Here is a 14,861-nt window from a genome sequence, read left to right on the forward strand (position 1 = left end):
GACGTGAGAAGATGGGACAAACTGGTTCTGTACAAAATACCGTTCTCTCCTCTGCTCAGCACTCTATCTTACTACTCTAGTCATTTCTTATTTTCCACATAAACTTAAACTCCAATTATCTCAGCCTATTGGTTGCTCTGGCCTGCTCTCCTTTTCAGCGACCCCTTGCCCCTTCTTATACGGAGGATGAAAATTTCTCACACGTGACCTCAAACCTACTAGCTCATCCCTCTCACCACCTCTCTCTTCATTTCGTTGAATAGCCCATAGCAAGCTCTCCTGGTCACCCCCATAGCTCTCCTGGTCATCTCCATAGCTCACTGTCACCCCATTAGCATTTTCATAATGTTAGACTGCCTCAAACTCTTTCAAAATGTCTCCTGCATCCACAAAGGCTTTCACATTCTGTCCTCCAGTGCTCTCTCTTGCATTCACAACTCAGCATCGGGATTGTTTGTACAAACCCAGCCTCTAAGTTCTTATTTGCTCCATCTTTCGGACGAATTCGGTCCTAAGTAGAGGAGGGGAAGAGATGAGCATCAGGGAAAGGGTGAAAAGCTCTGAGAATCTTGAAACTTTAAGGTTCAAGAGCAGCCTGCTGCCTGTCTTGAGGAAGATGCTTTCTATATACTCCATGTAGAGCTCCAACTCTTAGTGTTGGGGTTGCAGGCCTGTGCCCAGACTTGGGGCTAGGTCCTTCTTTATTTGTTCGTCTCATGACTGCTAGAGCTGGGTTTAGCTGAGATCCCTAGGTATCTTCTTAGCACAGAGAGATGACTATTTGGGGTCAGGACTACCTTTCCTGGAGTCTGCAGGGTTCACAGCACCGAGCCAGACGTTTGACTGAACACATTTTTCTGTTTCATTTCTTTTCCTGGCCTCAACTCTACAGTTTGCTTTGTGAATGTCTGTTCCAACCTCCCAAATCTAACACCAGTGTGCATGGAAACTTCTGACACGAGACTGGCTGTGCTTTACTTACTGAGAGAGGTCTCTGTCCTAGAGGACTTAGACTTAATTCTCTGCTTAGACTCTATTTTAAAATCAAATTTCCATTAATTCTGGAAGGCTACAGAATAAACCATTCCTTATTTCCCAAGCTGGCTGCATCTCAGAGTAGGTAGTATCTGAACTCTGTCACACTGCCACAGTTTGTAGACCACTCTCTGGGGAAGGATTTTGACACTCCCAAAGAAAGGGAACTCAGGCAGGAGGAGGATGTGCCTGCCAGGTAGCACTAGGCAGCTTGTCAGTTGTTGTGCTCCAGTTGGAAGATGGAGGTAGTGTGTCACCAACATAGAGTGCAGGGGGCATCTGTCTGAAAACTGTTTCCCTCCTGGCTGCCTTACCAGTTTCTGCTTATACAATGCAGGCAGCTTGGGGGAGCCATATTGTCCCTAGAAGCTCATAACACATGGACAAATGATTAAAAACACACGGAAAACAGTTCCGCAGCTAAGCTGTAATTCAGATGGGACGGAAAATCAACTTGCAAAGCTTTCAGCTGACTCAGGGCCAAGTGTAGGACAGAATGCAGAAGGAGTTGCCAAAAGAAAGGAAAGTTGTGTGTGTGTGTGTGTGTGTGTGTGTGTGTGTGTGTGTGTGTGTAGGGGGGGGTGGTGCAAATCATGGATCAGAAGCCTAAAACAATGATGCCTTGTATTGACAGCCCTTCTCTGAGGCTCTCCAAGAGCAGGCACCAGAATCAACTCTGAAAATATTAAAACCTTCATTTTATGAAAGGTTTTGGACAGATTTATATTTTCTACCCTCTATAAATAAAAGTTGGCTTTACTATCTTGGCAGCACCTATGCAGAAACATAATCTTAAGTATCTTTAATGTAAATATTAAAATATTACACATAATATTACCTCTAGGTGCAGGAATTAAGTAACAAGATGGCAGGAGACAAACTCTCTCTCTCTCTCTCTCTCTCTCTCTCTCTCTCTCTGTGTGTGTGTGTGTGTGTGTGTGTGTGTGTGTGTGTGTGTGTGTAAAAACATTGACAATAAGATGGGAAAATAGAGCAAACCTGGTTCTATTTATGCTCCTTGCCTGAGCTTGGGCCCAGGTTGACTATAAATGCAGGCAGGCTAAGAAACCTAACACAAAGTTAAGCTTAACCTAATGCAAAACCCTAAGAAGGCTTATGGTATCTGTTCACTAAAATCACCTGGATTCTGCTGGGTAGAAAAGCAATGGGCGAAGGCGTTTACTGGGAGCCTTTCCCTGCTGGTCCTTACTGTTACTTAGCTTCTGCCCTGAGAGCTTCTTCACTCCCCCATAGGCCCGACCCCCTTCTTTTCATGTGTAGCCCCATTTAGATCATTATTGATTTTATGCATGATCCATAAACATATCCTTCTTGGTATATGCAGCAAATATGTGCCTAAAAGAAAAATCCTAAAGGAAATTTCAATAATGTGACTCCAGAAGCCATTCTTAGGAAGTAGCTCCCACCCAACGTCAGTCCATTAGCACAGCAAGCATTCTATTCTGTCAGACGAGACATGATGCCTTCATTGTTATTAGAATGAAATTTGCACATCATAGCTCTTGTCTGAAAGCAAGGCATCCTGGGACTTCAAGGAGGGCTTTTATAGTCATCTAGATGACCCCTGAAACAGTTCCACATTGAACACGAATGCCCTAACACATGAGAAAGTTACCACTTGTGATATAGAACCTTAAAACACCGGTTCTCATCCCCCCCACCACTTCCTCCTCCTCGCTGCAGTTAGTCAGTGGTGTGATTCTGAGAATGATTATGCTAAGTGAGAGAGAATGGCAAAAATAGTAGAGTGCATATGCGGTCCATTTATAGAAAATTCTAGAAGTTATAAGGCAATCTATAGTGACAGAAAGTTGACCAGGTATTACCTTGAGATGGGAGAAGCAAACTGGAAAGATCAGAAGAGTGCAAAGGAACACGAGGAAACTTTTGAGAGAGGTGGATATTGTGTGTGTGTGTGTGTGTGTGTGTGTGTGTGTGTGTGTGTGTGTGTGTGTGCGTGCTCTAACTGCATGTACATCTGCAGGCCAGAAGAGGACATCATATCACATCACCGATGGTTGCGAGCCACTGTGTGGTTCTGGGGAATTGAACTCAGGACATCTGGAAGAGCAGCAACTGGTGCTCTTAACCATCTCTCCAGTCCTGTATTTATTATCTTAATTATGAGAAATGACATAAGCATATTATGTCAAATGATGCATGCTAAATGTATAGTTTAATTGTCAATTATAAACAGTATCAATAACGTTTCTTAAAGAGAGGAAACAATTATCTGTAGGTGCCTGTAATCCCAGTACATGAGAGGCAGAAACAGGAGGATCAAGAGTTCAAGGACATCCATGGGTACACAAGGAATATTCTAGGCCATCTTGGGCCATATAATATCCTTCCTTAAAATACAAATGCATACACACATGCATGTGGGCACACACATACACACACACACACACACAGAGAGAGAGAGAGAGAGAGAGAGAGAGAGAGAGAGAGAGAGACAGGGACAGAGACAGGGACAGAGACAGACAGAGAGACAGAGACAGAGCACAGACTTAGAGAAAAAGACAGAGAGAGACAGAGATAGAAAGGGAGGGACAAGGGGAGGGAGGAGAAGAGAGTCTCTCATAAATATAGACAATAGGTTCTAATAAAAAACAAGCCAAAACAAAAAATCCACTAGCCAATTTAAAGCCAACAATAAATGTAAATGGATAAAACATCTCAACTAAGACATCGCTGAAAGGACTAGCCAAGAATTGGAAGAAAACATTTTATTATGCAGAGTAAAACTCAAGAAAAATGTTTTTTTTAATGGTGTGGGGATGTGAACAGGTATTTCCCTAAAGAAGATCTATAGATGGCAAATAAACGCATGAAGATATAATAATAATAATAATAATAATAATAATAATAATAATAATAATAATAATAATACCATTAGTCACCAGGCACACATGAACTCACCCCACAGTGTGGTGGAACCACCAGCTTCACAGGAGCAGACCTCCACAGTAAGTGCTGGTAAGCATGTGGAAAAGCTGAAATATCTGGACTCTTCTGGTGGAAGTAGAAAATGGTGTGAGCGCTTTGGGAAACAATTTTGTGGCTTCTTAGAAGCGGATGCTGCCCAACGATCCAGCCATTGAACTTCTAGGTATTTGTATTAGGGAAGAGATAGTGTAATACCCATCCAGAGACTAACCATGAATGTTCACCACAGTTTTATTTGTAACGGTCCCAACTATAAACTAGGTGTCCACTACACGTCCGCTGTTGTGTGGACAAGTAAATGAGTCACGTGGGTGTCTTTATGAGCGTTTGAGGTAACACAGATTAGAGAATTTTGAGCTGCACTTTCAACTGCTCCGGCTGTAACAGGATTTCTTCCCGTTGCCCCTGTGTTTTACTGCGCTTTCGGAGTGTCTATTCCATTTAGATTGTTCTGGTTATACTACTGAGCTATCCACGACAGTCCCCATTATTGCAAGAATAGCTGTAGTACACTAAGAACACTATGGGCTGCTACTGACGCAGTCCTGGGATTAGTAATCTGTGTTTTCTTCCTGACTAGTCTGACTAGAACTTTATAGAAGTTGTTTTTTGAAGCAGCATTTTGGCTTCACTGTTATCACCAACTATTTTCTACTATTCTTCATTGTTTTTCCTAGTGCTGGGGATGGAGCCCGAGACCCTTTGCACGGCAGAGAAGCCTGCTACCATGGGGCCTTTGGGGTTTTGAACCATGGTTTTATCATATAGCACAGGCTAGTCTTGAACTTGGACTCCTGCCTCTGCCTCTGTGTACCTCTGTGCTCCTGACATTCCTTGGCGTTCTAGTGTGACATTTGTTACCTCCTTACTTCTGCCTCCTCCTTGTCTACTTTTCTTCTTTCAAGACAAGGCCTCACTATGGAGTCCTTGATGGCCTGGAACATGCTGTGTAGATTAGCCTGACTTCGAACTCACAGATCTGACTGACTCCTGAGACCTGAGATGAAAAGCAAGCGTGTACACCACACCCAGCTATTTCTTCTCATGACAATACAAGTGGGTTGTTGGGTGAAGATCTATGACTTTTTAATAAAATATTATTGAAAAAAGATTATTATAAAATTTCCCCTAAGTGCTGCCTTAATGACGTCCCACAAATGTTGATCTATTTTTTATTTTCTCCAGATCAAAATACTTGTGAATTTCATTTTTAAAATTTTATCCATAGCATACATATTAGATAAATGTACAGTGTGGTGGGTAAACACTCAGAGAATCTTCCAGAAATGTCTTTGTCACCGATTCCTAATTTAATTCCACTCTATCTAGGGGATATATTCTGCTGGGCTGGAAAAGTACACAAACATTTTATGTTTCTGCCCTAAAACTTTGCCTTGTAAATGTTTCAAGTGTCCTTAAAGATAAACGACAACACTTCCGGATATCCAGAAATCTGTTACACTGTTGCAGTGAGCTGCAGCTAGATTCTGCACCGCACCCTCGCTGACTTCCTCACTGCTCGGTCCGCTGACTTTAAAGAAAAGGGTATCCACCCGCCTAACTGTGAAGACAGATCTACCCATTCCTCTCCCTTCTATCAGCTTCTGCTTTGCATGTTTCTAAACTTCATTACCAAATGTATGGACACTTCGGATCACAAGCTTCTGTCCCTTAGCATTATAAACCAATCTTCGTTATCCTTGGCAATACTCTTCCCTCTAAAATGTGTGCAGGCTGACATGAATGTAGCCACTCCAGCTTCAAATAAGGTCTAAGTGGCAGATCTCTTTCAATCCGTCTACTTCTCATGGATTTGGGTATTTATATTAAAGTATGTTTCTTATAAGCAGCATGTAGTACAGTCTTAACATGATTTTTCTATACAGTGAGTCGAGCCAGTCTGCCCTTTGAAGGCCAAAATGCAGGTGGAGAGAGGAGGGAAAGGTGGACCCGCGCACACTCCTTGGAAAGTGTTGCAGGTCACCACGAGGCCGCTAATGGGAGTGTTGCTTGATCTTTGTTCCCTTCTGTCTTAAGATAAACGGAATTTTATTACCTAGCAGAGCATAGGGCCTATAAAAGCTGTTCAAAATGAACAGTTCTGTGTAAGTTATGAGGATAGTATATTCATTTCCTGAACGATCCTATTCTAAAGGCTTGTAAAATTAATTTCATGAAAATCACGGTATTCTGGACCTTACTGACATCCAGACACTCTGCTCTTAGTGGCAACTCTTTGCCATGATTGATGGGGAGGGAGGAGAAGACCAGTGAGGCAATGTTACCAGTTTCAACTTATGCCAAATTTAGCATTCCTTGCCCATGAACCAATGATATAAACAAGCAAACAAAATCTGGGCGAGCGTCAGGCATAAAGGGGAAGGCGTATCTGAGTAAGTCAGATAAACACAGCAGAGCAACATCCTGTTTCAGCTTTTGGGAATGAATTTTATCTGGAGACTTCTCATAGCACTCCACAGTTTGAAATTCGTCAACGTAAAGTATTCTCTTTGGGGCTGGGGATAAAGGTCAGTGGCAGGATGCTTACTTAATATGTGCTGGTTTTAATTTCCAGCACCTCAACAAATTATAAAATAAATAGCTTTTAGTGTATTCACTGGATTGTGTAATCATCTCCACAACCTAATCCCAGAGTATTTCCAACTCCTCAAAGGGAAATTCTATACCCATGGAGAGTTCGTTTCAAGCCCTCAATTTCTCAACACCTTGAAAACTTCAGGTTCACTTTGGATTTATAAATTTGCCTATTCTGGGCATTTCATATAAACAGGATCATACAACATATGGTTTAGGGTGTGTCTTTCATAAACTTTATAACACTAGTCAAAAATATGTGCTAGAACACAATAAAGCCACCTGAATATTACTATTGAAAGAGATTCAATCTACCATTGTATGTATGTTTGTGTGGGGTGTGTGTGTGTGTGTGTGTGTGTGTGTGTGTGTGTGTGTGTGTGGTGTATGCACATAGAAGCTGGTATGCATGGGTGGGGGATGGGGGGTGAGTGCATAATGGCCAGAGTTAACCTCTCACTTGGAGCTGATCTTATCCATTAGTCTAAGTTGGCCAGAGTGCCCTAGGGACATCCCAGTTACTATCCCCCGGCAATGAGATTATAAGAACAAGCCCTAGCACTGGCTTGTTACAAGAGTGCTGGTGAAGAACATGCATGTTCTTAGTATGTTCTAGGTAATCATAGCAAGCATGTTACTCAATGAACTCAATGTCCCCATCCTGCTCTCTATCATTTCTAAGATGTCAGCCCTGATGTTGCCTTCTTTACTCTGTAGACCAGAGGAAGAAATTTTGACTTAAGAGGACCTCAGTGTTCTCGTCTGTAAAATGGGAGTAACAAATAAGTTGATATGAAAGATCTCTGTTTAATTTCTCTTGCTCCAGGGATCTATGGTAGAGACACAACCGTCTATTGTTTAGGAAGAAAAGCTAGCACAAATTAAATTTAAAAAACTTCACTCCCATCTCCTTCATGGTGACATGAATTCAGAAGTACTGGGATTAATGATACCTTGAGAGTGAAGACCCATTTCTTCATCTGGAGAGAACACGACAGAAATGAGCCTGAGCAGTTAGCCCGAATGTGCTTCCCTCCCAGCCTGAAAAGAGATGACAAAATCACCAAGCTCCATGGCAACCTCCTCTCTGCTCCAAAGCTCTCCAGGTCAACTGGGCAGTGGTGCTGCACACCTTTAATCCCTGCTTTCATGGATCTCCGAATTCGAGACCAGCCTGGTCTACAGGGTGAGTTCCAGGACAACCAAGGCTACACAGAGAAACCCCGTCTTGAAAAACAAAAACAAACAAATAAGAAAAAGTTCTCTAGGCATTAAAACTTTTAGAAATTTGCCTCTATGTTCTGTGCTTATCTTATTCCACTCCCTACTGTATCTCTAGATTGTTACGACAATGCCAGGTGTTGCTGCATGTTCAATACCACTGAGCAAATACTATATGAATGCTTGGAAGCTAATAACTTATATCTAATCTAACTATATATATATATATATACATATATATAACCCCATTACAATTCAAACCGATGGTGGCACATGCCTATAATCACAATTCTCAGAGACGGAAGCCAATCGGATCATGAGCTCAAGGGGCAGTCTCACCTACACAGTGAAAGACTGTCCTGAAAAAACAAACAGTGTGGCATAAATTAAATGATACCTGTGAGGCCCTGTGAAAAGTGTAAAAGATGACAAACTAAAGGTACAGTGTCTGAGGATTAAACATGTTTATTTTATTGGCTTTGACACAACACTAGATACAGTACGGCTGATATACTACCTCCTTACAGAAATTAGCACCAGTCGATGATTTAAATGACAAAGGACCACAGTGTTCATTAAAATATATGCATATTTGGGCTGTATTAAAAATAAACTAGACTAGAAATACAAATAAACATTGCTCAGTTTGTTTTCACCACTCCAGGGAAGAGGAGGAAATGATTAGGGCCAGCTTTTAAGATTTATCTTCAGTAAACATATACTATGTATCCTTTTAAAGATCAAATATCAGAAAAAAATTTAAAAGTTCTAAAGCATTGAGCTGCAGGTATGTCCATGCATGTAGGAAGTTCCTGAGTGGACATTCAAGTTAGAGGGCATGGGCTGACTACAGTCGGACCTCTGCTGTATACCCTGCTTGGCTACTGGCATCACCAGCACTCCCTACTCAACCCTGACAGTCGTGGCCAGAAGGTAAGCTTGCCTGAACTTGTGTGTTCTTCTAATCACTTAGACCTGATGTCTCACTTTGATAAAGCTTTCATGTCAAGAAAATTTCAGAATGATCTATTCCTAATGGATATAAAGCCCAAGCCATCCCCTATGTTAACCACTTGCAATTACGGCCATGCCATTTTCAGTGCAAGAAAGTCTAATAAACTGGCCTTGCCACCCAGGTTGAGCATGGTTGGCATAGCTCTGTATTTCCAGCTTTAATGGTGCACGCAGCTTTAGAATGAATTCCTCAATATCTGAATGGGAGAACTCCATCCTCTTTCCCACAGTCTGAATCCTAACTTTGTACGGTGAGGAAGCTAGTGGATTACAAGGAACTTGGCTGGAACTGGAGTGGAGGAAGGATTTGGCCAGTTTTCGTTAAACACTAAAGGATCCTTATGTTCCACGGGTCTTTGTATTTACTGTCTACAGACTCCTCCAAACCTCCGAGCTAAGAGCAGCCAGCTCTGCAATTACATCTGGATTTCAATAAGAGACAGAATGTCTGAGTCTTATCCTAACCTCCTTAGGTAAAAATGTCTATGAACCAAAACTTTGATAAATGAAGCAAGCCTGTCATGTTTTATATCCAGAAACTGGAACGACTTTCTTAAGCCATTTTTAGTGTCTGTAACACTTGTGATATTATTATTCTGTTTAAAAAGTCTGCCCTAAAGCCCTAGTCTACTTGAACACCTCATTTAATTCTAAAGTTACACCGGTACTCATGTGACAAGTTATATTTGGCACAGCTGTATTTTTTAGAGATTATGAAAAGAAAAAAATTTATTAAACATTTCAAAAAGGACGTCCTAACTTCCTAGAATTAACCCTGGGTTCCAGAAGGGATTGTTGAGAGACGCACAGCATGCTTCATTGCTACAAATGTTCCACTCAACTGAGTTTATAAATTAATAAGGCACCTTCTATTGGAGAATCTAATTAGCAGAGAATCCCTGCAAATTCCAGAGATGTAAAGTCTCAAAGTCCCATCAAAATCCTTTCCAAGAGCGTGGTGTGGACTTTCAAAGGGTCTGCTTCCAGTATTATTTTTCTTTGGTCATCAGAACAGTTCATGAGGGTTCTTCTGAGACAGTGGCCTTTTTCTTCTTTATGTCAACCATAGTCATATACACTCCTTATTCCACATATCCTTTAAAAATATTTGGTCAAAATTGTAAACAGAGATGAAAATATTGCTACTTCAAAGTTCACGTGACCTTGGAAGATGGGAAAACCTATCATTTAGGAATGGCACGATGCCACGATTGAACTGAGATGTAACACGTCTCATGAGTGGAATGGTTTGATCTCCTTAGCAGAGGCAGAGCCATGCCTGCATCTGAGCCCTCCAATAAAGGCAGGCCTCTGCCCCATCCCACTAGACCTATTCAGTTAAGTATCCTCCTGAGAGACTCTTCCATTTCAAACAGAGCCCCTTTGTCTATACACAGCCTCTGGTATTAAGTTCACATTTAAAGGACCTAAGAAAACAAACCAACCTTTGGCATTCGACCTTGGTTTAATGGCTCGGCAGGGCTAGGTTCACTCAGACTGTGGTGGAAGCACTGCAACACTGATCTTTCCGGATGGACTCGTTCGAGGTCTACAGACAAAAGCATTTAAGGTCCCTGGAAACTCGTACTGCCTGAGAGCTGGCATAGGAATAAGTCTGAATCTTCTAGAAGAAGCAAATACTAAAGCCTATCATACTGCAGACACTTATCCAGAAAAATATTGAGACACAGAAGTTGTATCTCATCTTGAAAGGCACATTCACGCAGCTATCTCCCTGGGACTGTTTTTCTAGTTTCCATGTTTACTTGACAGACTCACAAAGGCATGATGGCCAGTCAGCCACAGCAATGCATTTCCACAGAACAATACTCGTAGATCTTGTAAATAGACAGATGAGAAATCTCGGGTTCCGTTCAGAGTTTCCTTGAGCACACAAAATTGTGAGCCTTGCCTTTGCTACAGTTCTTTGTTTGCCATTGTCCTCTTCTTTGAACCAAAACACAGTTCTTTCCAGGCTTCGGGTGCAGAGGGGGCCCTCTCCTCCAGTTGGTGAAAGCAACAGGTTCACCTCCAATCCACTCCCAGTGGCCAGTTCGCACTTGGTTCTTCAAGCCTAACGTGAGCCAAGAGAACATGCCAAATATTTTTATTACATTTAAACTCAGGTACCATGGCTAGCCTATTCCTTTTTATTCTGCTTCTCCTCTCAGAACAGGTGGGAAGCTGATCTCTTTACACCAGCTAGCCAAGTGCTCTACCACTGGCCTGGATTCTCCTCTTCTACTGTGTTCACTTTTGGGGTATGGTCTCACTAAGTTCCCCAGCCGGTGTTGAACACAGTGTCCTCCTACATCAGACCTCCAAACAGGTGTAATTACAGGTGCAGACCACCGGACCTGCCTTGCTCTGTGGTACTAAGCAGAGTGCTAAGTAAATATGAGCTCCAGTTCTAGAACCAAGAATAAGGTTTGGGACCAGAATATGACACAATTAGGAGTATTAGACTTTGGAGCCAAACAGACTCTGGCCTTTTGGGTAGGTTACTCAACCTTTCTGAGTTTTAGTTTTCTCACCTAAAGAATGGGCGTAAAACAGTATACACAGTTTTGCTGAAGATTAAAGGGGATGGGCTATGTCAAATTCTTACCATAGGCAAAGAGCTACAGGCCACTAAAGAACTCTGAGAGTGGGAAAAATAGTCTTTCATGGGGAAGAACCCCCTACTGGTTATTCAATACCAACTAGTCAAACCTGAATTCACATACATACAAGTAATGGTGTACGGACTGAACACGTTGTATTTATATATTCAGGAATATACATACATATGTATATGTACATATTTATAATAATATATACAATTAAGGAAATAGAGGCCATGATTTTGAGAACGAGCAGGTGGGAGATAGGGAAGTGTTATGCAGTGGTTCTCGACACTCTTAATTGTGCTACTCTGTGATACAGTTCCTCATGTTGTGGTGACCTCCAACCATAAAATTATTTTGTTGCTATTTCATAGCTGTGATTTTGCTACTGTTATGAACTATAATGTAAACATCTGTGTTTTCAAGTGTTCTTAGGTAATCCCTGTTATTCAACCCTGGAAAGAGGTTGCAACCCACAGGGTGAGAACCACTGTGTTAGAGGGAAGAAAGGGATAGAGGGAAATTATTTAATTATATTTTAATTTAAGATTAAAAACCCTTTTAACACATCTTGGTGTCTACTTAATGGCCAATATTAATTTTTAAATTTATTTTATGTATGTAAGTATGCTATTTTTATTTGTATAAGTATTTTTGCCTATATGCAGGTCTGTGTGTCACGTATATGCAGTGCTAGAAGAGGCCAGAAGAAGGCATGAGATTCTATGGAACTGGAGTTACAGATGGTCGTGAGCTGCCACATGGGTTCTGAACCAAACCTAAGTCCTCTGCAAGGACAGTGGTGGCCTTAACCTGTTGAGTCATCTCTCTAGCCCCAGTGGCTATTATTACCCTTCCTGTCAACTACCTACAAAGTTCCTATCACAGAGAAACAGACATTTTGTCACCCATTAGTCCTTGTTCCCGTTCTTTAAAAGCCTTCATTTTCATATCCGGAAGTAGCTGATGACACATCGTTTCTCTTCTGGAGTTTAACATGTGTCAGTCTGCAACAATCCCAGTAAAAATCAGCCTTTTTTCCTCACTGCTGCTCTACTCCCACTGGAAAGTTCTGAAAATTAGACTCCAATGTTGTTCGTGTCTGTAGCATTTGCTTAAAGAAGTGTTCTCCCTACTTCTCGTAATAGAATCTTAAAAAAAAAAAAAAAAAGAAAAGCATGAGAGAGGAGCTCTCTGTAATCGCAGAGTAGTCTGACATCTTCTCACTCAGATTTAACTATGACGACCATTCTAGCTACCAATGCTGCCTTCCTCCACTGCCATTTCAGTCAGAAACACCCTGACCTGTGCTGGATTATTTCCTTAGATTATTGATCAGATCACATGTGCTTTTGTGAACACAAAGCCTTAGAATCATTACGGACATACAGAAAAATTATGCTCCAGACTAACTCAATACTCTTAGACCATGTCTGGATTTAAAGATCCAATGAAGCTTACAGCAAAAAAAAAATTGAGAACCAAAGACTGGTTTTATAATTGTTGCTTCAAATACAGTCCCTCTCAGAGGCAGTAGTGGGAACATTGATTCAGATGTGCCTTGAGGATTCTGTCTCAGAAATAACTTGTAAAGGTTTGTTGTAACAGCCAAAAATTAGACAAAAATATTAAAAAATTGAAAAATCAAGGAATAAAATTCAAAGTGCCTGTATTGTTGGTTAGAAGTAAATCATTTCCAACTTTAGCATGTAACTCTATAATCTATCTATCTCTCTGTCTGTCTATCCAACTTGTACATAAATTTCTTTTTTTTCTAAATTATTCCATGCTTTACATGGCTGTGAATTCTTCCTTTTCCCTTACTTAGTACCTGGTCACCAATGCAATGCACTATATCTTACCTATACTACTATAATATATAGTTGTTTCGTAAATTAATACATACACAGGACATTCTGTTATAGCTTTACTAGATACTGTAAGAACAATAACTGTTAACCTTACCTTCACATAAACATGGTGTGATCTAATTTGCTCTATAGCTATTTCTAAATATTTGAATTTTAGAAATGCCACGTGTTGAATTTTTATGTCAGTTTGACCATATCCCTAATTACGTCCTCAACATGGATGTCCAAGAATGAAAGTACTTTGCCAAAAAGCCAAAAGTCTACAGTGGTCTCTTTTTTTTTCCCCAGGCTGCTAGGGATTGGACCCAGGGGTTTGCACGTGCTCAGTATGTGCCCTGTCACTGAGCCGTACTCCGGGTTTTAACTGGAGTATGATGGTTTTAACTGACTGACCATCTTACTCCTCCATGTTATCATGAGTACACTCTCTCGGCCAATGGAAGGGAGTGGTGGGCCTCACTTCCTTTGCTGCTTGTGTGCTTGCTTCCTGCTCGGGAGAGCGCAGATACTTGCCTATCCAGAAGGGCTTTCTTCCGCTGATAGCCCACAGCCACTGCATGTGCCTCCTGGAGAATACGGTCACAAGGGTGCCCTGGTGCCTGCACATACACATATGAAAGTAAGACTCTCAGTGACACGGTGTTTACATTGCTGCTCACATGAGGCGCGTAACAGAAATACAAAGAAAACTAGTGAGTGTGTAGAGAAGTCTTGTCGAGATTTTCACACTCTAGCTTAGCTTTGATCAGCATGGGCAACAGCAAAGAAAGTGTTGTTATAATGAGTTCTGCTTCATCATAGTTCCCAGGTAATTAAAATACCTTCTTGGAAATTAACAACTGTCTGCTTGTAAAGATTGCTTAGATCAATTACGTCATAACGAAACAGTATGCTGAATATCATCCTGTTTCTCCTCCTTCTTGGAGATAGGGTCTTATGTAACCCATGTTAGCCCCAAATTCCACACATAGCTTGGACTTCTGATCCTCCTACAGGAAAAAAATCTGGTATGAATTTGACAGCCATCCACTTAATTTGAAAGTAAGTTACCCTGATTGTCTTCCCAGATAATATGACTCAAAGTCCAAGTGTTGAGGTTGGTGTGTTTACTTAAATAACCCCATAACCTCAAGCCTTTCCATGTGTCAGTGAAATGAAGCTGGCTGCATTGTCGATCCTCATGCATTTTACAGAAGTCAGAGAATCTCTCCCTGCCAGCACTCACCATTTTCCTTCAAAATGGAATTCTCTGTGAATTACACTGGAGCTGTCTGAATTATCTCTGTTAGTAGCGTTCTGTTACCTGACTTCTCTGGTGGAGTTTTTTAAAGCTCCCTAAAAACACTCGGGTAAAAACCAGTAGGTTATTTTCTTCTTGAAAAGAAATGGGTTCAGAGAGGAAGCAATGTATAGCACCTGCCTCTACCAGAGCAGCACCACGTGCCCTGCAGACGTACAGTTACTCCAATTAATAAAATGAAGCCGGAAGCCTTCTAAGTTATCCTCTGACTTCCACACGTGCGCCACGGCACTCATGTATCATGTGCCA

General features: G+C 41.4%; 1 protein-coding gene across 1 annotated transcript in view; it reads right to left on the reverse strand.

The window, feature by feature from the left end:
* Nucleotides 1-8,261: 8,261 nt before the first annotated feature.
* Frem1 (Fras1 related extracellular matrix 1) overlaps nt 8,262-14,861 on the reverse strand; it is a 148,264-nt gene continuing 141,664 nt past the window's right edge. Inside the window, exons 36-37 of the mRNA NM_001411535.1 lie at nt 13,826-13,911; nt 8,262-10,909 (exon numbers count right to left, since the gene is read on the reverse strand). Of these exons, the coding sequence (NP_001398464.1) occupies nt 10,710-10,909; nt 13,826-13,911 (286 nt within the window). The 3' untranslated portion in view covers nt 8,262-10,709. The remainder of the gene's footprint in view (nt 10,910-13,825; nt 13,912-14,861) is intronic.

Source organism: Rattus norvegicus, chromosome 5 (assembly GCF_036323735.1).
Source record: "Rattus norvegicus strain BN/NHsdMcwi chromosome 5, GRCr8, whole genome shotgun sequence".
Taxonomy (NCBI): Eukaryota; Metazoa; Chordata; class Mammalia; order Rodentia; family Muridae; genus Rattus; species Rattus norvegicus.